This window comes from Dama dama, chromosome X (genome assembly GCF_033118175.1).
Source record: "Dama dama isolate Ldn47 chromosome X, ASM3311817v1, whole genome shotgun sequence".
Taxonomy (NCBI): domain Eukaryota; kingdom Metazoa; phylum Chordata; class Mammalia; order Artiodactyla; family Cervidae; genus Dama; species Dama dama.
This window is the reverse complement of record NC_083714.1, coordinates 52,966,226-52,985,346: the sequence shown is the minus strand read 5'-3', so window position 1 is coordinate 52,985,346 and position 19,121 is coordinate 52,966,226. Positions and strand designations below refer to the sequence as shown.

General features: G+C 35.9%; 1 protein-coding gene across 1 annotated transcript in view; it reads left to right on the top strand.

The window, feature by feature from the left end:
• The window catches only part of LOC133053041 (probable ATP-dependent RNA helicase DDX4), a 95,152-nt gene that overhangs the window by 51,206 nt on the left and 24,825 nt on the right, over positions 1 to 19,121 (top strand). The window contains exons 5-10 of the mRNA XM_061137826.1: positions 2,090 to 2,167; positions 4,052 to 4,102; positions 7,568 to 7,627; positions 16,179 to 16,298; positions 17,246 to 17,326; positions 18,643 to 18,690. Coding sequence (XP_060993809.1) covers positions 2,090 to 2,167; positions 4,052 to 4,102; positions 7,568 to 7,627; positions 16,179 to 16,298; positions 17,246 to 17,326; positions 18,643 to 18,690 — 438 coding nt within the window. The remainder of the gene's footprint in view (positions 1 to 2,089; positions 2,168 to 4,051; positions 4,103 to 7,567; positions 7,628 to 16,178; positions 16,299 to 17,245; positions 17,327 to 18,642; positions 18,691 to 19,121) is intronic.

The following is a 19,121-nucleotide window of genomic DNA, read 5'->3' as shown; positions in this document are numbered from 1 at the left end:
ATTCAGTTAACATAAGTGTGAATTTTATGTTTTGACATATTTCTTCTACTAATGAAATTTGTTGAAGATGCATATATATTTTTTTTATCTTTAAGCCTGCATATTAAGTGAGAGGCAGTAATGTTTTGGACCATGTAGTTGTGCTTAGAGATTCAAGTGTGTATATTGTTTGCTACTGGTAAGAAATAACATATATCTTAATACGACACTCAGGGAGCTACTTAATATTTGAATATATTTTAAAATCCTAATTTAGAATGATATTTTTTGATGTAGACTTCTAAACATTGTTGACTAGAGCCTTTTGAAATGAGAAAACCATCACTGAGATTTTACTATGAATTGTTAATTCAATATGTTGTAGATTTAAATACATTAAATTTCTGATCGAAACTGAGAAGATTGATACTTTAAAAGTTATCTTTAAAAAAATCTGAACAAGAATGAATATATGTATATGTAAACTGAATCACTTTGTATACCTGAAACTAACACAGAATTGTAAATTAACTATACTCTGATAATATTTAAGAAAAAAAAGTACTCTTTAATACTGCATATAATCCTGGAAATTTATAGAAGAACCACACCTTTCCCAAATGATTCAGTTTACCATTCTAGTTTGTTTCAATCTTTATGGTATTTTTTCTCACAACTGGGATGTATCTAGTAACATGGTTTTAAAATTGACTTTTAATTACCTAAAATATATATTGGTTGGCTTTTTATCTTCTGTGAGATATGGCCTAAAAAGCCTTATCTTCCTAAATCACATGCTTTTTTAGAATCTGATAAAAATACTGATAGTTGCATATACAGTTTTTCATGTGGCATTAGGAATTTCACAGATCTCTTAGCTCCTCTGTATTAGGATATTATAGATGTAGGGAAGACAATTTGTGAAAATCACAAGATTATGATAATTATCCCAATGATAGTTTAAAGTGGCTATTTGTGATGTTTGGGGTGCTTAAGTTTATGTTTTAAATAACTGTGCTGCTTGCCATAGAAACTCTGCCCTCAAAATTCTTAATTTTGTGGTAGAGAAGCACATGGAAAGAAATATTGCTTAAAAAGAGATACACATAGTATGCTGTGGGAATGTGATTGATGAATTGATTACAAATGGAGGACTGAAGGAGGACTTCACAGGAGAGGTGGGTTTTGAATCAGGCTTTTGAAGAGTGAAAAGAATTTTGCTAGGAAAAATAGGAAAGCAAGGAATGTCATGCTGAAGGAATAGCATGTAGGAAATAGAAGATATTAGAATTTCACAGCATGGAGTATGGAAAGTTGTTTTATGAATTAAAATGTTGGGTGTTCAGAGTTGTATAGTGGAATATAAAACTAAGAAAGTTGATATGGGGAAATACTATGGAGGAGTGGGAGGTAAAGGGAAGTGGTATTGTTAGCATTTTTTCGTTGTTATATTAGCTCCATCTTAATTCTAATTTTAAAAAGTAGATTGAGTGTGATTTAAGTATTAGGAAAATGAATAGGGACTTCCCTGGTGGTCCAGTGACTTAAGCCTCTTATGCAGCCAATACCAGGGGCCCTGGTTTGATCCTTGGTCAGGGAACTAGAGCCTACATGCTGCAACTAAGAGTTCTCATGATGCAGCTAAGACCTGGTGCAGCCAAATAAATAATAAATATTTTTTTAAAAATGAATAAATAATGAATAATGATAGGACAAGAGTATAGAATTTTCATTAGCAGTGACTTTCACATAGAGGTATAATTTAAATAGCTGGATCTGTCAGGGTGAGGTTTCAATATATAGAAAATGAGAGTTGAATTGAATAGAGCTGAATTGTAGAATTGAATTTCTTGGTTAAAGTTCTCTAGTAGAATAGCAACTAGTTGAGAGCTGTATTTCAGCAGTAGTATATTTACGTTTTTACTTTGGTATAATGTAAGAATTTTTTAAAAAGAAGTTGCAGGTATATTTTAATTTCATAAGTTCCTGTAATACTCTCTCCTCATCCTTGGAAGTTCCCTTACCACACAGATTCATTTAATTCCTAGTTATTGATGACACACTTGATTGTATACTTTAAAAAGTTTTAATTGTATCTGAACCTTTTCAGATCCTGGTGAGTGTAATAAAAGAGAGAATACGTCCAGAGTGGGTGGTTTTGGAGTTGGAAAGAGTTTTGGAAACAGAGGTAATCTGCTTATGATGTCTTTCAATGGAAACTTAAGTGATACCTTACAGTCATTGAGTTCTGTTTCCTTATAACATACATAGGAAGTGTGTGCCTTTCCCAAGAGTTCATGGAGATCACAAGGGAGTGCTATCACTTTCCTAATCAGAGTTCAGAGCAACACTTTATGCTGCTTTGGATGTGTTTGCTATTCTACTTAGTTTTCTTGTTTTCCTTTTTAATAGCCATGCTACTTGTTGCAGCATCTCATCAAATTGATTTACCCCAGAGGTGAACCCCACCTCTTTTCTCCTGTACTCACGAGTTCCTTGCCCTGCTCCTGCAGCAAGAGATCTATCTTAAACTTCCAGGGGGTGAATCTGAGTTTCCATCTTTACTTGAACAAAGAACCAGTGGTGGTGGTTTAGTCGCTAAGCTGTGTCTGACTCTTGCGACCCCGTGGACTGTAGCCTGCCAGGCTCCTCTGTCCAAGTTGTGTCTGACTCTTGCGACCCCGTGGACTGTAGCCTGCCAGGCTCCTCTGTCCCTGGGATTCTCCAGGCAAGAATACTGGAATGGGTTGTCATTTCCTTCTCCAAAAGAACCAGTAGGAGTTTTGAATTTGTATTTTGTGTCTAAAAAAATTTAAAAACTATAAAGTAGAATTTATGTAGAGTTTAAGATCAAAACCGATAGTACATAGATGGAAGACTTCTCAAGCATTTTGGAGACTCAGCACTTGACTTTTCTGGGAAAGGTATATGGAGGGGAAGGGGCAATTGTAGAGGGTAGTTGAGTGTAATCTTTTTCTGAACCAACTTCAAAACTTGCAAGTATTTAAATAAATAAAATAACCAAAAAATCTGTTTTGTTATATATACTGTTTTTGTAGGGACTATCTTTATTTTGAAATTCTATATCTGCTTAAGGAAAAAGTGTTATCCATTCATATATAGAGGCCATATGTGGCCTGATACTTACTTTTTAATATGCTAATTGTGTATTAAATGTCTCTGGAGTTTAATGCTGGGACATGAGATTTTGTTGAGCCTGAGATATTAAATGACTTGATATGTAGACACTTTGCATATAAACTTAATGTCTCGCAAACAGTAATTGATTGGTCTCTGTACTATTGAAGCCATAATTTAATATATTTTATTATTTGAATTAGATCATGATTGAGAGTCATTGCATATTGACATTTAATTTTAAGTTACATTATCTGAGTAACTTGTAGTTACTCAGGTACCAAAAAGATCATTTTATTAAAACTCATATTTTTAAAAATGTATGAAATATTACTGATAGATGCTTTTAAAGTGAATTTTAGAGCCACATCTATATTTTCCAGAGATGCATAGATTTAGACACAAGGTTTTATTAAATGAGAAACTTGAAAGCAGAGTTTGGTGAAAGATTGTTTTTAAAATTTTATAAACAGAAGTTGGTAGAATTTCCTTGATACTGAGAAGGGAAAAATGATATGATATTGGATTGTAATTTAGTTGTCCTCCATCAGATGAAAGTATAATTTATAAAATTAAAAATTTGATATTTTGAATAGAAAGTACATAGTGGTTATAATGAGATACACACACACATACCATGTTTCACTCATGTACATATGGAGGAATATGTAACATTTCAGGTAGTATAAGATTGGCTGGTAGTTTAATCTTAATAAACTGACACAAGGCAGAAGTTGTCATACAATGCATATGCATTCTAAGTCACTATTTGTATATATAGTTGTGTGTAATTTATACAGTTTTAAAGGGACATCATAACTAGCAGTCCCTGTAAGGGGTTTCTCTTTCTTCTGCAGAAGAAATTGGTTTTTGGTCATTTGATTTAGGTAGTTGTTTTCCGAAATTTACAAGTTTAATTTTATGTTTCATGTAGGTTTTCCAAATAACAAGTTTGAAGAAGGTGATAGCTCTGATTTCTGGAGAGGTAAGTTCACTGTTTTTCGTAGTGACTTAAGAATTTAGTGTCTAGAATACATGCTAAGGAGGAAATAAAATTATCTTAGTCTGTTCCAACTCTAATTTATTTAAACACGGTTTTATAAGGCACCTATCAGTCAGTTCAGTCGCCCAGTCGTGTCCGACTCTTTGCGACCCCGTGAACTGCAGCACGCAGGGCTTTCCTGTCCATCACCAACTCCCGGAACTTGCTCAAACTCATTTCCATCCAGTCGGTGATGCTATCCAACCGTCTCATCCTCTGTCGTCCCCCTTCTCCTCCTGGCTTCAATCTTTCTCAGCATCAGGGTCTTTTCTAATGAGTCAATTCTTTGGCGTCAGGTGGCCAAAGTATTGGAGCTTCAGCTTCAGCGTCAGTCCTTCCAATGAATATTCAGGACTGATTTCCTTTAGGATTGACTAGTTTGGTCTCCCTGCAGTCCAAGGGACTCTCAAGAGTCTTCTCCAATACCACAGTTTGAAAGCATCTTTGACGCTCCGCTTTCTTTATGGTCCAACTCACATTCATACATGACTAGTGGAAAAACCATTGCTTTGACTAGATGGACCTTTGTTGGCAAGGTAATGTGTCTGCTTTTTAATGTGCTGTCTAGGTTGGTCATAGCTTTTCTTCCAAGGAGCAAGCGTCTTTTAATTTCATGGCTGCAGTCACCATCTGCAGTGATTTTGGAGCCCAAGAAAATAAAGTCAGCCACTGTTTCCATTGTTTCCCTGTCTATTTGCCATGAAGTGATGGGACCAGATACCATGATCTTTGTTTTTTGAATATTGAGTTTTCAGCCAGCTTTTTCACTCTGTTTCACTTTTATCAAGAGGCTCTTTAGTTCCTCTTGGCTTTCTGCCATAAGGGTGGCATCATCTGCATATCTGATATTATTGATACTTCTCCCAGCTGTCTTGATTCCAGCTTGTGCTTCATCCGTGACTTCTCTTGGCCAGAATACTGGAGTGGTTAGCTGTTCCCTTCTCCAGAGGATCTTCCCAACCCAGGTCTCCCACATTGCAGGTGAATTCTTTACCAGTTGAGCCACCACAGAAGCCCCAAAGCAGTATCAGTTCAGTTCAGTTCAGTCGCTCAGTTGTGTCTGACTCTTTGTGACCAAAGTAGGATAGGCAGAGCCTTAATCAAGAATTCAGCCTTCCTCATCTGGGCTGTTGTCATCTATCTTAACTAATCTATGCAGTACAACTTTTGAATGCTGTGTTGCCTTAAGAAAAAGAGGATAGTAGAGCAAGTCAGGAAGCAAAATTTCACTTTCATATATAAATACAATTTGGGGCATGTAGGTCCTTATTCAGACTCAAATAAGTATTTCCAGTGGAAAAGGATTTGAGACTGGATCATTGCTGAAATCAAAGACATTTATGTAAAGGTACTGACACTCTGGTTTGGAGGAATACAGAAAATGGTGAGGATATTGTTAGCAGAAGATAGACTTAAATAATTAATAATACTTTCCCAAGAGAACCTGATTGAGGAGGTTTGAGTGAGGCCCTGGATCCTGTATTTAAAAGCCTCCCTGATGACTCTGATGCCTCTTTGATTTGGTAACCACTGATCTATGGAGCCTTTATAACTTAAAAAGCAGGGTTTGCTATCATGATAGAAGCTTTTTTTCTCTGCACACAGATATATAGTGTACTTTGTGGTTATTTTTCCTGTATTTTGTGTCCCTTAGCTGATAGAGTATAGCAAGGAGGAGCTCAGATTTTGGAATCAGACACCTGGGGTTTGAGACCCAGATCCTTCTCTTCCTGTCAGTTGTATTATCTTAAAAAAACATGTTTAACTTTGTATTTCTTTTTCTCTGTTTATAAATTGAGGATAATACCCACCTCGTAATGTTTTTGTGAAGATTTAAAAGGTTAAAATAGAATTCATTTAGAAGAGTGTCAGACAGATACTAAGTTTTATGTGTTATTATTACATTAGTTTTCTATAATTAATAGATTATAACTAATCTTGGGATCATTATCTCATTTTTGTTTGTGCTTAGCTTTATTTTTAACTCTACAGAGATAATTTGTTTTTAAATAACTTTTTATTTTGAAATCGTTTGACTCAAGAAGTTTCAAAAATAGTACAGAAGATTTCCTTCACCTTGCCTCTAATGTAATTGTACTCCTCACCCAACTTCTCCTAATGTCATTAGCCTATTTTAATTCCCAATGTGGTCAAAATAACTAAGTTTGTTTTAGGAGAAGCGTTGGCCAAAGGTTATGTGAGGTGTCTTTCTCCTTGTCGGGTCCCAAATTAATTCATAGGTTTTCTTTCATATATGGCAATAAATGTTAGCTACCATCATCATTATTCCAGACGATGATGAATTATTATATCATCAACTAATAATTCCATTATTCCAGATTTTTCTAAGAATCTTTCCAGAATTCATTCTTTCCTCTTCAACTCCCTTGTATGAAATCTTGCTTCTGAGAAGGTTGTCTTGATGTTAAATGACTCTTCAGGAGTATTGTCAATTGTTGATATCATCTCAAATAGGAGCCTGCAACAAGACCTGTGGGTCATTGTTTACTATAAATCAATATTAATTGAGTAGATTTGTACTTTTGTATATAAACAACTGATCGCTTTTTATCTGGCTAGCCACATATGTCGTTACTGGGATCTAAAGTTCTCCGGTACCAAATGTTGGTGATATGTACAAAGATTCCTTGAAACCATCCTGGTATTTTCCAAATATGGCTTTATTGGAATCTTCTAGAAAGCTTAAAGGTATTACTGAATGTTATATCAATAATGTATAATTTTTTAATTTAGAAAAATTGTTCATTCCTTGATGTCACTCTGCACATTCAAAATAAATATCTCTAGGGTGGGTTCTGATAATTTATTTTTAACCAACTTTCCTGATAATTTTTAGTCATCCTTCAGTGTAGTGATCCTCATACTACTATGCAGAAACTCTGATAATGTTACTTAATAAGAACAGAAAGCCAGGATATCCCCAAATACTTCCATTAGGATGGATAGGGGAAACTTTGCATATATTAAAAAAACACTAATGTCTCAGGTTTATTAAGAAAGGCAATTTACAGTAATAATGATGACATTAAAAATATAATAGTTATGCATTTCTGAGATCCGATTGACTACTCAAATGTTCAGATATTTCTGAAACAGTTTCATGACATTTATGAATTTTGTATTTTTTGGTTGTGCTTAGAACATGACAGATACATGCTAAACATTTAGTATTTAGGTATATTAGGTGAGTTTTAAAAAGAACTGACTGAATAATGTGTTTGTATTTTGTTGTTATTTTAAAATTTAAAATTTTGTTCACATGCTAACTTATGAATATATTTATTTTTTCTTGGTAATTTCTCGTGACAATACTATTTAGATACTACAATAATATAAATACTGCAGTGATTATTTAGATGCTATTCACATGTTAAATTTTTATTCAAGAGTCTAGTAATGACTGTGAAGATAATCAAACACGGAACAGAGTGTTTTCCAAGAGAGGCGGTAAGGACCATGTTTTGGAACAACTTGTACTTAAGACAGAAGTTAAACTGAAAAATTGATTTTGGAAGAGCTGAAAGAAAAATTCTGGTGGTGAAAACCTTTCAAGAAAAATACTTTGGCATATCCTTTATGCTGTTAATATTTGAGTTAATATTCAGTAGGTGTCTCTCCTTCTGTCACTGGATTTGTCTTTTCCTAAGACCTCTAGAGTGTTCTATGAAGTACAACAGGCGGGACTGTGTGAATCTTGGTCAGTCACGGTATAGATAACCTGGGATGTCTTTGTCTCTGAGTAGGAACATTGGAGATATGGGGGAAGGGAGAAATTGTAGATTAATTACCATACCTGCTAATCCTGCCTCTACTTGAGGTGAGATGGTATAAAAATTATCATGCTCAGTTCTGGATTATCTATAGGCAGACATGTTAAACTAGCAACAATACCCACGAAAAACCACAGTGAACTTAGAAAATTGCTATAAGTGTGCAAATATATTTATGATAGATCTTTAGTTTTTGCTGCAACCTTGGGATGTCCTTTTCCCTTGCCTGTTAAATGATTGGCTGATTGACTAGATCATTGACTAGCAGGCCTTCCTAGTGAAGCTGAGACTTGCTGTGGATTTCACTGTAGCCTTGGTTGAGTTGTGAGGGGGGTAGGAATTTGGTGGTGAATGAGGGATGCCTTATTTATCTCCTAAGTTGAGTCTTTAATGGCAATTGCAGGGGGTCCTGCAGTGATGGGGCAGACATTTAGCTAAGAAACAGACTCCTCTTTTAGCATTGCTCTCCTTCCCCCTTTAACAAGCAGTTTTGACACAAATGTTCCTAAAACATAGCTCTTCTTTAAAATGTTTGATTTTCTGCAGAACAGTGCCTGGCTTTCTTACTATTTAGTTTTCTTTAAATCATTTTAATTCATATTTAAGTGAAGCAGTGAAAAGCCAGTTGTAGCCCTTTGTGCTTGATCCTGGCTTATTGACTAGTGTAGGTTGACTAGTAGGGTGTCCCTGATTGCTATTTTCTTTAGATGTATACATTTGAATGTAGAAAATTTGTGTGTGACACGGTGGTCACTCAGTAAATACAGAGGTGTGTGTAAATAGAACCGTATCTAAGTTTATGTTGAAGTATGATGTCATACAGGAACAGGTAGGTGCGTATGTCATAAATGTATGCAGCTCAGTGATTTTTCAGTAACTGAAAACACCTGTGTTCTGTGTTTTCCCAAGCACCCAGATCAGGAGTAGAAATTACTAGGTCCTCAAAAACCCCTTTCATGCTCATTTTTAGTCACTAGCACTGCCCTTCTAGTTAATCTCTATTCTGACTTGTAGCAGCATGAATTTTTAAAAATTTTGTACTTAATATAAATAGAATCACATAGTAGGTAATCTTTTTGTGTCTGTCTTCCTCTTAATGTAGTTGTGAGACTGTCTTATTGTTGGTTGCATTTGAATAGTGTTCTTTTGTTCTCCTGCTAATGATGGGTAGTTTGATTTTGTAAATATGAAGAGTTTTGGACTGTTCTGAAACTGCTTCTCTGAACATTCAAGTACATTTCTTTTGGTGACGCTTGCTAGTGTTTTGTCTTTTTGACTATAGTCATTGTAATGGATATAAAGTGGTATCTCATGATTTTTATGATTGACATATAGTTGATGTATAATATTATGTAAATTACAGGTATCAAAACATAGTGATTCATACTTTTAAAGGTTATACTCCATTTATAGTTGTTATGAAACGTTGGCTGTATCCCCTGAATTGCACAACATATCCTTGTATCATTGTGATTTTGATCTGCATTTCCTGGTGACTGTGATGTTGAGCAGCTCTCCATGTGTATATTGGTCATTTGTATATATTCTTTGAAGAAATGTAATTCATATCCTTTGCCCATTTAAAAAAATCAGGGTTATTTATCTTTTTGTTTTAAGAATTCTTTATGTATTCTTGATACAAGGGCTAACAGAAACATGATTTGCAAATATTTTCTCCCTTTCAGTGGTTGTTTTTTTAAACTTTCTTGATGGTATCCTTTGAAGCACAAAGTTTTAAATTTTGATGCATCCAGTATTTTTGTTTTTGTCGCTTTTTCTCTTGATATCATGTAGAAAACCCTTGCCTGTTCGTAGGTCATGCAGGTTTTCACTTCTTTCCTTCTAAGAACTTTATAGTTTTCACACTGCTCTTACATTTAAGGTCTTTGAGTTCATTTTTGTATATGGTGTGGAATAAGGGTCCAACTTAATTCTCTGGCATGTGACCAGTTGTCCCTGTACCATTTGTTCATGTTTTACATTGACATGTATAGGTCTGGAGCTCTTGAAATATATCCAACTTGCAGTTTATTAAGCTTCTTAGATGTTTGTTGGCTTCAGTTGTGTCTGACTCTTTGTGACCTTATGGACTGTGGCTCAGTTTCCTTTCACTTCTTTTCTCAGCTATTTGCAAGGACTCCTCAGACAACCATTTTGCCTTTTTGCATTTCTTTTTCTCAGGGGTGGTTTTGATCACTTCCTCCTGTACAGTGTCATGAACCTTGTCCATAGTTCTTCAGGCACTCTGTCTGTCAGATCTAAGCCCTTGAATCTATTTGTCACTTCCACTGTATAATGGTAAGGGATTTGATTTAGGTTATACTGAATGACTTAGGGGTTTTCTCTACTCTCCTCCATTTAAGTCTGAATTTTGCAGTAAAGAGTTCAAGCTGAGCCACAGTCAGCTCCCAGTCTTGTTTTTGTTGACTGTATAGAGCTTCTCCATCTTTGGCTAAAAAGAGTAAAATCAATCTGGTTTCGGTGTTGACTGTCTAGTGATGTCCATGTGTTGAGTCATCTCTTGTGATGTTGGAAGATGGTGTTTGCTATGACTAGTGCATTTAATGTTGTTTTTTATTTTTTTAATGTTGCTTGAGTTGATGCAAGTCCTAGATTAACTTTCAGTTTGGAAAGTGTTAATTGGACAATTTATTTTGTTCTTTAGTGTACCAGCATGTGGAGACCTTTACTTTGCTATTTTTACTGATATTAGTGATACAGATGGTTTAGTAATTTTATTTTGTTTGTTAGTATAAAGAAATACAGTTAAGTTTTGTATATTGAAGCTTCAGTAACATCACTAAACTTATAAGTAATTTTTCAAAAAATGACAAAAATTTTCCTGTTCTTTTATCAAAGTTTAATTGATTTATAAATTCATTCTTTTCTAAAGATTGTTACTAGACATCTTTAAGAGCTGCTCAAAACTGTCAGTTCTCCCTTAGAAAATGCAGGATATAGTTCATGGGAAGGACTTAGGTTACCTTTAAAAGAATATTGATGTCATATTATGAAAAGTGACATTTGTGTGTAGAATCATTAAGCTATAGCTACCAGAGGTACTGATGCATTATGTTGTTGATGGTCCACCGGTGAAGGTAGATTTGGAAAGGAATGAAACTGAATTTATAGAAAAGATTTCAGTGGTTAAAAGCATATTGAATGTAATAAGATTAAACACAGATGAATAGAACAAATGAATCCAAAGGTAGATTTGTAGAAGTTCTCTAAATTCGGAAATGTAAAGCATGAAAACTGTTACTAGATATGAAAAACAGATTAAGAAGCTCTGTTATTCTGGCATATAGTTAAATATCTCCAGAGGAGAGAATAGGAACAGAAGGAGAGGAGACTGTTCAAAGATAATAGATGAGACTTTTCCAGAGTGAATGAGGTATAAGAGTCTTGAGCAAGGTAAATAAAAGCAAATTTACACCCTTAAAAAATACTATAGAGATTAAAAAATAATTTGAAAACTCACCAGAGGAAAAAGATCCACCTATCCAGGCAAGAATCCTGGAGTGGGTAGCCTTTCCCTGCTCCAGGGGATCTTCCCAACCTAGGAATTGAACCCAGGTCTCCTTCATTGAAGGCAGATTCTTTACCAGCTGAGCCACAAAGGAAATCCAAAGCCCTTGACTGTGTGGATCTCAACAAGTTGTGGAAAATTCTTAAAGAGCTGGGAATACCAGACCATCTTACCTGCCTCCTGAGAAATCTGTTTGCAGGTCAAGAAGCAACAGTTAGAACCAGACGTGGAACAACGGACTGGTTCCAAATTGGGAAAGGAGTACTTCAAAGCTGTATATTGTCACCCTCCTTATTTAACTAATAGGCAGAGTACATCATGGGAAATGCCGGGCTGGATGAAGTGTAAGCTGGAATCAAGATTTCTGGTAGAAATATCAATAACCTCAGATACGCAGATGACGCCACCCTTATGGCAGAAAGTGAAGAGGAACTAAATAGCCTCTTGATGAAAGTGAAAGAGGAGAGTGAAAGAGTTGACTTCAAGCTCAACATTCAGAAAACTAAGATCATGGCATCTGGTCCCCTCACTTCATGGCAAATAGATGGGGAAAACAGTGGCAGACTTTATTTTCTTGGGTTCTGGAATCACTGCAGATAGTGACTGCAGCCATGAAATTTAAAGATGGTTGCTCCTTGGAAGAAAAACTATGACCCAGACAGCATATTAAAAAGCGGAGACATTACTTTGCCAACAAAAGTCATCCTAGTCAAAGTTACAGTTTTTCCAGGAGTCATGTATGGATGTGAGAGTTGGACTATTAAAGAAAAGTGAGCTCAGAAGAATTGATGCTTTTGAACTGTGGTGTTGGAGACGACTCTTGAAAGTCCCTTGGACTACACGGAGATCAAACCAGTCAATCCTAAAGGAAATCAGTCCTAAATATTCATTGGAAGGACTGATGCTGAAACTGAAGCTTCGATACTTTGGCCACCTGATGTGAAGAACTGACTCGTTGGAAGAGACCCTGATGCTGGGAAAGATTGAAGGTGGGAGGAGAAGGGGACGACAGAAGATGAGATGTTTGGATGGTGTCACCCGACTCGATAGACATGAGTCTGAGTAAGCTTCAGGAGTTGGTGATGGACAGGGAAGCCTGGTGTGCTGCAGTCCGTTGGGTCGCAAAGAGTCAGAGAGGACTGAGAGACTGTACTGAACTGATAAAAGAACAGTAGGTCAACAGCATAAATTTTTTTCAGTAATGGCAGAGGTCAGTGTAAGGTAGAATTCAGAATACTAAGGGAGAATAACTCTGAACCCAAGCTGCTGTTTTCAGATAATTTGGGTGTTAGAAATAATATTTTGGGTAAAGTTGATGTTTAATACTTTTAGGGGATTGAGGAAAGAACTATTAAATCATATTAGTAAAAAGGAAACTGAGCTTTGGAAGAAAGTAGGAAGCAATGATGAGCCAAAATAAATAAATAAAATTTCAAAATTCGTAAGCATAATTGGTATAACTGAAAGCATATTGACTGCATGAGCTAGTAATAATGATGATTAATTTAGGGTTATTTAGAAATAAAAAGAACTAAAATTTTAACAAGTGAAAAGACAGTTCTTTGTCAGTTCTTATTAGTGAAAACGAGAATAGATTGAAATTAAAGATTTCTTAAATATGGTAAAAGTTGGGGTAATCAGAAAAAGAATAAAATAAGTAACTTACTAGTGGAGGAAATACAGTAGAAAGAGGAGAGGACTTTGTAGGAAGGAGATTAGGTTGAAAATAATTTTAATAATAGCTTCAGTATCCATGGTGACATTGAAGGATGTCAGTAAGATCATTAAATAGAATACAGCCTTTGGGGATATCTAATAGAAGGCCAGAAAGGAAAACAGGAAGCATTGAAAGAAATCAGTGAAGAGAAAACACAAAATAAGATGATAGGAGTAAAAATACATGTATCAGTAATTTTATGTAAGCATTTCAGTGCAGAGTTGAGAATAAAGAGAAAAAATATCAGTACACTATTAAACAAAGCTGATGTAGAAATAGACAAAATAGACTCTTAAGGCAGATATAGTTCTGAACATGCTTTGAATCTAACAACATAGTCTTAAAATATACAGGGCAAAAATTGAAATAAGGAAAAATGTGCAAACACTAGTTAAACAGTTAATCACCATTAGGATTTTAAACTATTTAATTTTTCAAAAACTGATAGAATAGACCAGAAATGAGTAAGATTACAGAAGATTTGAATATAAGATTTGAATATCAGTTATTAAGCCTGATTTAATAGTTGTGTTTGAAGTGATATATTCCCAAATTACAAATCCTTTTCCAGCATATAGAAAATATACACAATTTGAAAATCTATTAAGGCTAAAGGAAAGGCCCAAGATATATCATAAAATTTATATCGTAGACCATATTGTAATTATTAAGGTGCATATTGTACTTGTTAAAATACATTAAAAGTAGAAATCAATAACAGATGCCTGACCCTTGTGCTTTGGGAACTGCATTTCTCAGTTTATGAATAGCAATTTATGTGGAAATGATGAAATATTTAGAATGGAATGACTATAAAAACAGAACGTATAAAAATGTATGGGGTTACATGGCTGTGGGCTGCTCCATGGGGTGGGCACCCCTTCCCATGGCATCCCATGGAGGCACTCCCATTGGTCCAGGGCAGTTCTTCAAAATGAGTATGCAAATATGACCCAGTTGCATACTGGGGCTGGCGACAGTGCACTGGCCCAATGAAGGAGTCCAGGAGGGGCATCATCATTGCCTGCTACTCCACCACCTCCGTTTCTACCTAATGTTGTGTGGAAGGCCAGTGCAATCAGAAAAAAGTTATTGAAGATACAGGACCTTGACAAGAAAGCACAGCATATGACTTGATTATATATTTGTAAAATCCAAAAGACTACATAGTTTATCAACCACTGAAAATAATATCATAATGTGTTAGATTGTGAAATCAGCATACAGAAGATAACAGCTTTCCATGCAGTTGAGTTAGTAGATGTATGGCAGATATCCTATCTGCAGTCATAAAATAAGATAAAATAGAGTAAGAATAAGGTATTCCAAAGAATGCGAGTTCCACAGAATAGCAAAGAGAGAAAGAAAGCCTTCCTCAGTGATCAGTGCAAAGAAATAGAGGAAAACAATAGAAGGGGAAAGACTAGACATCTCTTCAAGAACATTAGAGATACCAAGGGAATATCTCATGCAAAGATTGGCTCAATAAAGGACAGAAATGGTATGGACCTAACAGAAGCAGAAATATTAAGAAGATGTGGCAAGAATATACAGAAGAACTGTACAAAAAAGATCATGACCCAGATAATCATGATAGTGTAGAGCCAGCCATCCTGGAGTACAAAGTCAAGTGGGCCTTAGGAAGCATCACTAACTATGAGCAAAGCTAGTGGAGGTGATGGAATTCCAGTAGAGCTGTTTCAAATCCTGGAAGATGATTGTGTGAAAGTGCTGCACTCAACATGCCAGCAAATTTGGAAAACTCAGCAGTGGCCACAGGACTGGAAAAGGTCAGTTTTCATTCCAATCCCAAAGAAAGGCAATACCAAAGGATGCTCAAACTACTGCACAATTACACTCATCTCACACGCTAGCAAAGTAATGCTCAAAATTCTCCAAGACAGGCTTCACCAATACGTGAACCGTGAACTTCCAGATATTCAAGCTGGTTTTAGAAAAGGCAGAGGAAGCAGAGATCAAATTGCCAATATCTGCTGGATCATCGAAAAAGCACGAGAGTTCCAGAAAAATATCTATTTCTGCTTTATTGACTATGCCAAAGCCTTCGACTGTGTGGATCACAATAAACTGTGGAAAATTCTGAGAGATGGGAAGTCCAGTGGGGTCACAAAGAGTCAGACAAGACTGCCCAACTGAACTGAACTGAAATATAGAAAACAAATACTAACAGACCTAAAGGAAGAAATGGATGGGAATACAATAATAGAGGAGACTTTAACACCTCACTGACGTCAGTGGACAAATCTTCCAGACAGAAAATCAATAAGGCAACAGAGGTCCTAGATGACATATTAGGACAGTTAGACCTAATTGATATTTTCAGGACATTCAGTTCAGTTCAGTCCCTCAGGCTCTCTGTGACCCTGTGGTCTCAGCACACCAGGCTTCCCTGTCCATCACCAACACCCATAGCTTGTTCAAACTCATGTCCATTGAGTCGGTGATGCCATCCAGCCATCTTATCCTCTGTCATCCCCTTCTCCTCCCATCTTCAATCTTTCCCAGCATCAGGGTCTTTTCCAATGAGTCAGTTCTTCGCATCAGGTGGCCAAAATATTGGAGTTTCAGCTTCAGCATCAGTCCTTCCAATGAATAATCAGGAGTTATTTGCTTTAGGATTGACTGGTTTGATGTCCTTGGAGTCCAAGGGACTCTCAAGAGTCTTCTCCAACACCACAGTGTTTATAGGTGTCACTTTTTCTTTTTAGTCATTTTTAGGTTTTGTTCGGAAAGCAAACAGTGGATTTAAAAAAAAAAAAGATCATAGCTTTTATTTATTTACTGGTGAAGTTGAACAGTTGTAGGTCAAACACAGCATTTCTCTTTAGTAACTATCTGTTGATGACTTAAAATATTAAAGTCATTGAATTATGCAAGGCTTAAATTAACTTGGCCACCATGTCCCCAAGATTTCTTTGTTGGTTTTTGTGTCGTTTGTGTGTTTGTGTTTTAATATTATAGGTTATCAAGTCGGCAATGATTCAGAAGCTTCAGGATCGTCCAGAAGAGGTGGAAGAGGCAGAAGAGGTGGAAGAGGTAGTTTCCGAGGTTGCCGTGGAGGATTTGGTCTAGGAAGTCCAAGTTAGTAGTGGATTGCAAATACTGTGCTTCATTTATTAAAGAAATGATTAAAAATAACACCTATCACATATAAGATTATTATGACTTTATAAGAACGGTTTAGTATAATGGCTGGTAGGTACATAATCACTTATGCTATGCAAAATATTATTTTGTAGACATATGTAATTCCTTATAGATTAAATGAGAATATGTGAACTTTCTAACAGTTTATGTGATGCAGTTCTTTAATATTACATGCTGTGAAGCGTTTTAGAGCTTTGATAAAGATGGCTGACCTTACAAATAAGTGGCATTCTCATGATTCCATTATACCTTCTTATACCAGTGTGGCTTTCTACCTGAATTTTTCCAGTCGTCTTTCCTTGGTGCTAAGATATTGTCTCCTGAAGTCACTTTGGGAATGCATGTCTCTCTTAACAGAAGAGAACAGAATAGTGAAACTAAAAACGTAAATTGATATAACGATTTAATAGATATGTAGCAGATTCGTGAATTGTCACTTTTTAAAAAGTGAAGAGATCCACAGAGTTGCTGTTTAAGACTGATAAAGTTTGATTTGAGTGCAGTGGGTAGGAAGGGATGCTATTCTGGAGAATAAGCACTAAGATTATGTAATGTGAAATTTTGAGGGGCAGCAACAGTGCTGTTTTTCAAAGGGAATTTAACTTGCTTATATCATATTTTGGTGTAGTATTAGCCCTGACTACTTTTATAAGATAATTTTAATAAAATTTTGAGAAAGTAATGCATAATTGAAGGAAATAATTTATGGAAAGATCCTTCTGTGTGATACTTCAAAACCACTATGATTCCTGTTAAATTTAAATTATTTTATCCTGCATCTTTTTAACTTATGGCACCATAAATTGATTTTTTTCTGTTTACTGCATGACTTAAAAGTTTTTAAAAGTAACATAATCTAAATTTTTAATCTGTAAATCTAGAGAGTGAATATGAACAAGATGAGAGGACCCAGCGTTCTGGTGGCATTTTTGGTTCTAGAAGATCAGCATTAAGTGGTGCAGGTGAGAAATTGAATTTACTACTGAATATTAATCATTCACATTTGCTTTTAGCTCTAGGATTATTGAACCTAATATATATTTTTAAGTATATTAGATTGGTTCATGATTATCTCTGCTTTGTAGATTTGTAGGCAAAAGGAAAATGGACAGTTTTTCCTCCCTTATAAAATTTGTGCTGTGAGAATTATTCCCTCTTTCTTATCTACCAGTTAATTTGAGATATAAATTATACTTTTTTAATTAGAAGAAGGAAAATGAAGTTTCCTTTGGTTTCAAAGAAAGGATTCTGAGGGAATTTGATGAGACAGTGGGAAAAAAAAAAGAAGCATCCTGTTGATGAAATGTTTAAAAGTAGTTAAATGAACTGTGGTATTAAAAAGAAATGAGCTATATCAAGCCTGAAAAGACATGGAGGAGCCTTAAATGCATACTGCATGCATGCTAAGTCACTTCAGTTGTGTCAGATTCTTTGCAACCCCATGGACTATAGCTCACCAGGCTCCTCTGTCCATGGGACTCTCTAGGCAGGAATATTATAGTGGGTTGCCATGCCCTCCTCCAGGGGATCTTGCCAACCCAGGGATTGAACCTGCGTCTCCTGTGACTCCTGCATTGCAGGCAGATTCTTTACTGCTGAGCCACTGGGGAAGCTCTAAATATGTGCTACTGAGTGAAAGAAGCCAATCTGAAAAGACAGTATACTGTATGATTCCAACTCTGTATGACATTCTGTAAAAGGCAAAAAAACTGTAAGAAGAGGGCTGAAAAAAATTGCGTGGTTGCTAGGGGTCAGGGAAGGGATGAACAGACAGAGCACTGAGAATTTTTCGGGTAGTGAAGTTACTGTGTATGATACTATAATGATGGAGACATGCCATGATACATTTTTGCAAACATAAAAAACACTGTACAGTACCATGAATGAGCTGTAATGTAAACCATGGACTTTGGGTGATTATGATGTGCCAGTATAGGTTTATCAACTGTAACAAAATACCTCTCTTGTGGGGAGCGTTGATTATGTCAGGGGGGTGTGGAGTATGCAGGTGTGAGGACTGGAAGTATCTGGAAAGTCTCTGCGTTTTCCTCTTAATGTTTCTGTGAACCTGAAATTGCCCTAAAAAATGAAGTGTTTAAATAAAATGTTCAGACGAGAAAACGGTTTTCGTTAAACATAGAATTAGGAGATGGGTGGGTTAAGGGTCTAGGAATCCTGAGAAATTACTCAGTATTTGAAAAGAAATAGCTATATATTTTATGTGCTTGAAGAGGAGCTGTGTTTCCTCTGAATATTTCTGTAAAACAATGCCTTACAGGTAATGGTGACACTTTCCAAAGCAGAAGAGGTCGTAGAAGTGGACGAGGTGAGTTCTTATTTGGTTTACCTGTAAGTGGTTAAAATGACTGTAATCCAAGTTTAATTTTTGAAGGTAAAGGTAACTCTTGGTGCTTTTATACACATTTTGAGGAGTATACATTTGCACGGCCAGTTTGGAGAAGTTGTTTACTTTTGTTGTTTAGTGGCTGTGTGGTGTCTGACTCTTGCAACCCTGTGGACTATAGCCCACCAGGCTCATCTGTCCATGGGATTTTCCAGGCAAGAATACTGGAGTGGGTTGTCATTTCCTTCTCCAGGGGAAGCCAGTTGTTTACTACTACTCTTTAATCCAGCAGTTCCATTATATACTGTAGGTGTATATGCTCAGTGCATGTAAAAGGATGTTCACTTAAGCTTCATGTGTAATACGTGAAAACTGAAAATCACCTAAAATTCATCAATAAATAACTGCTTAAT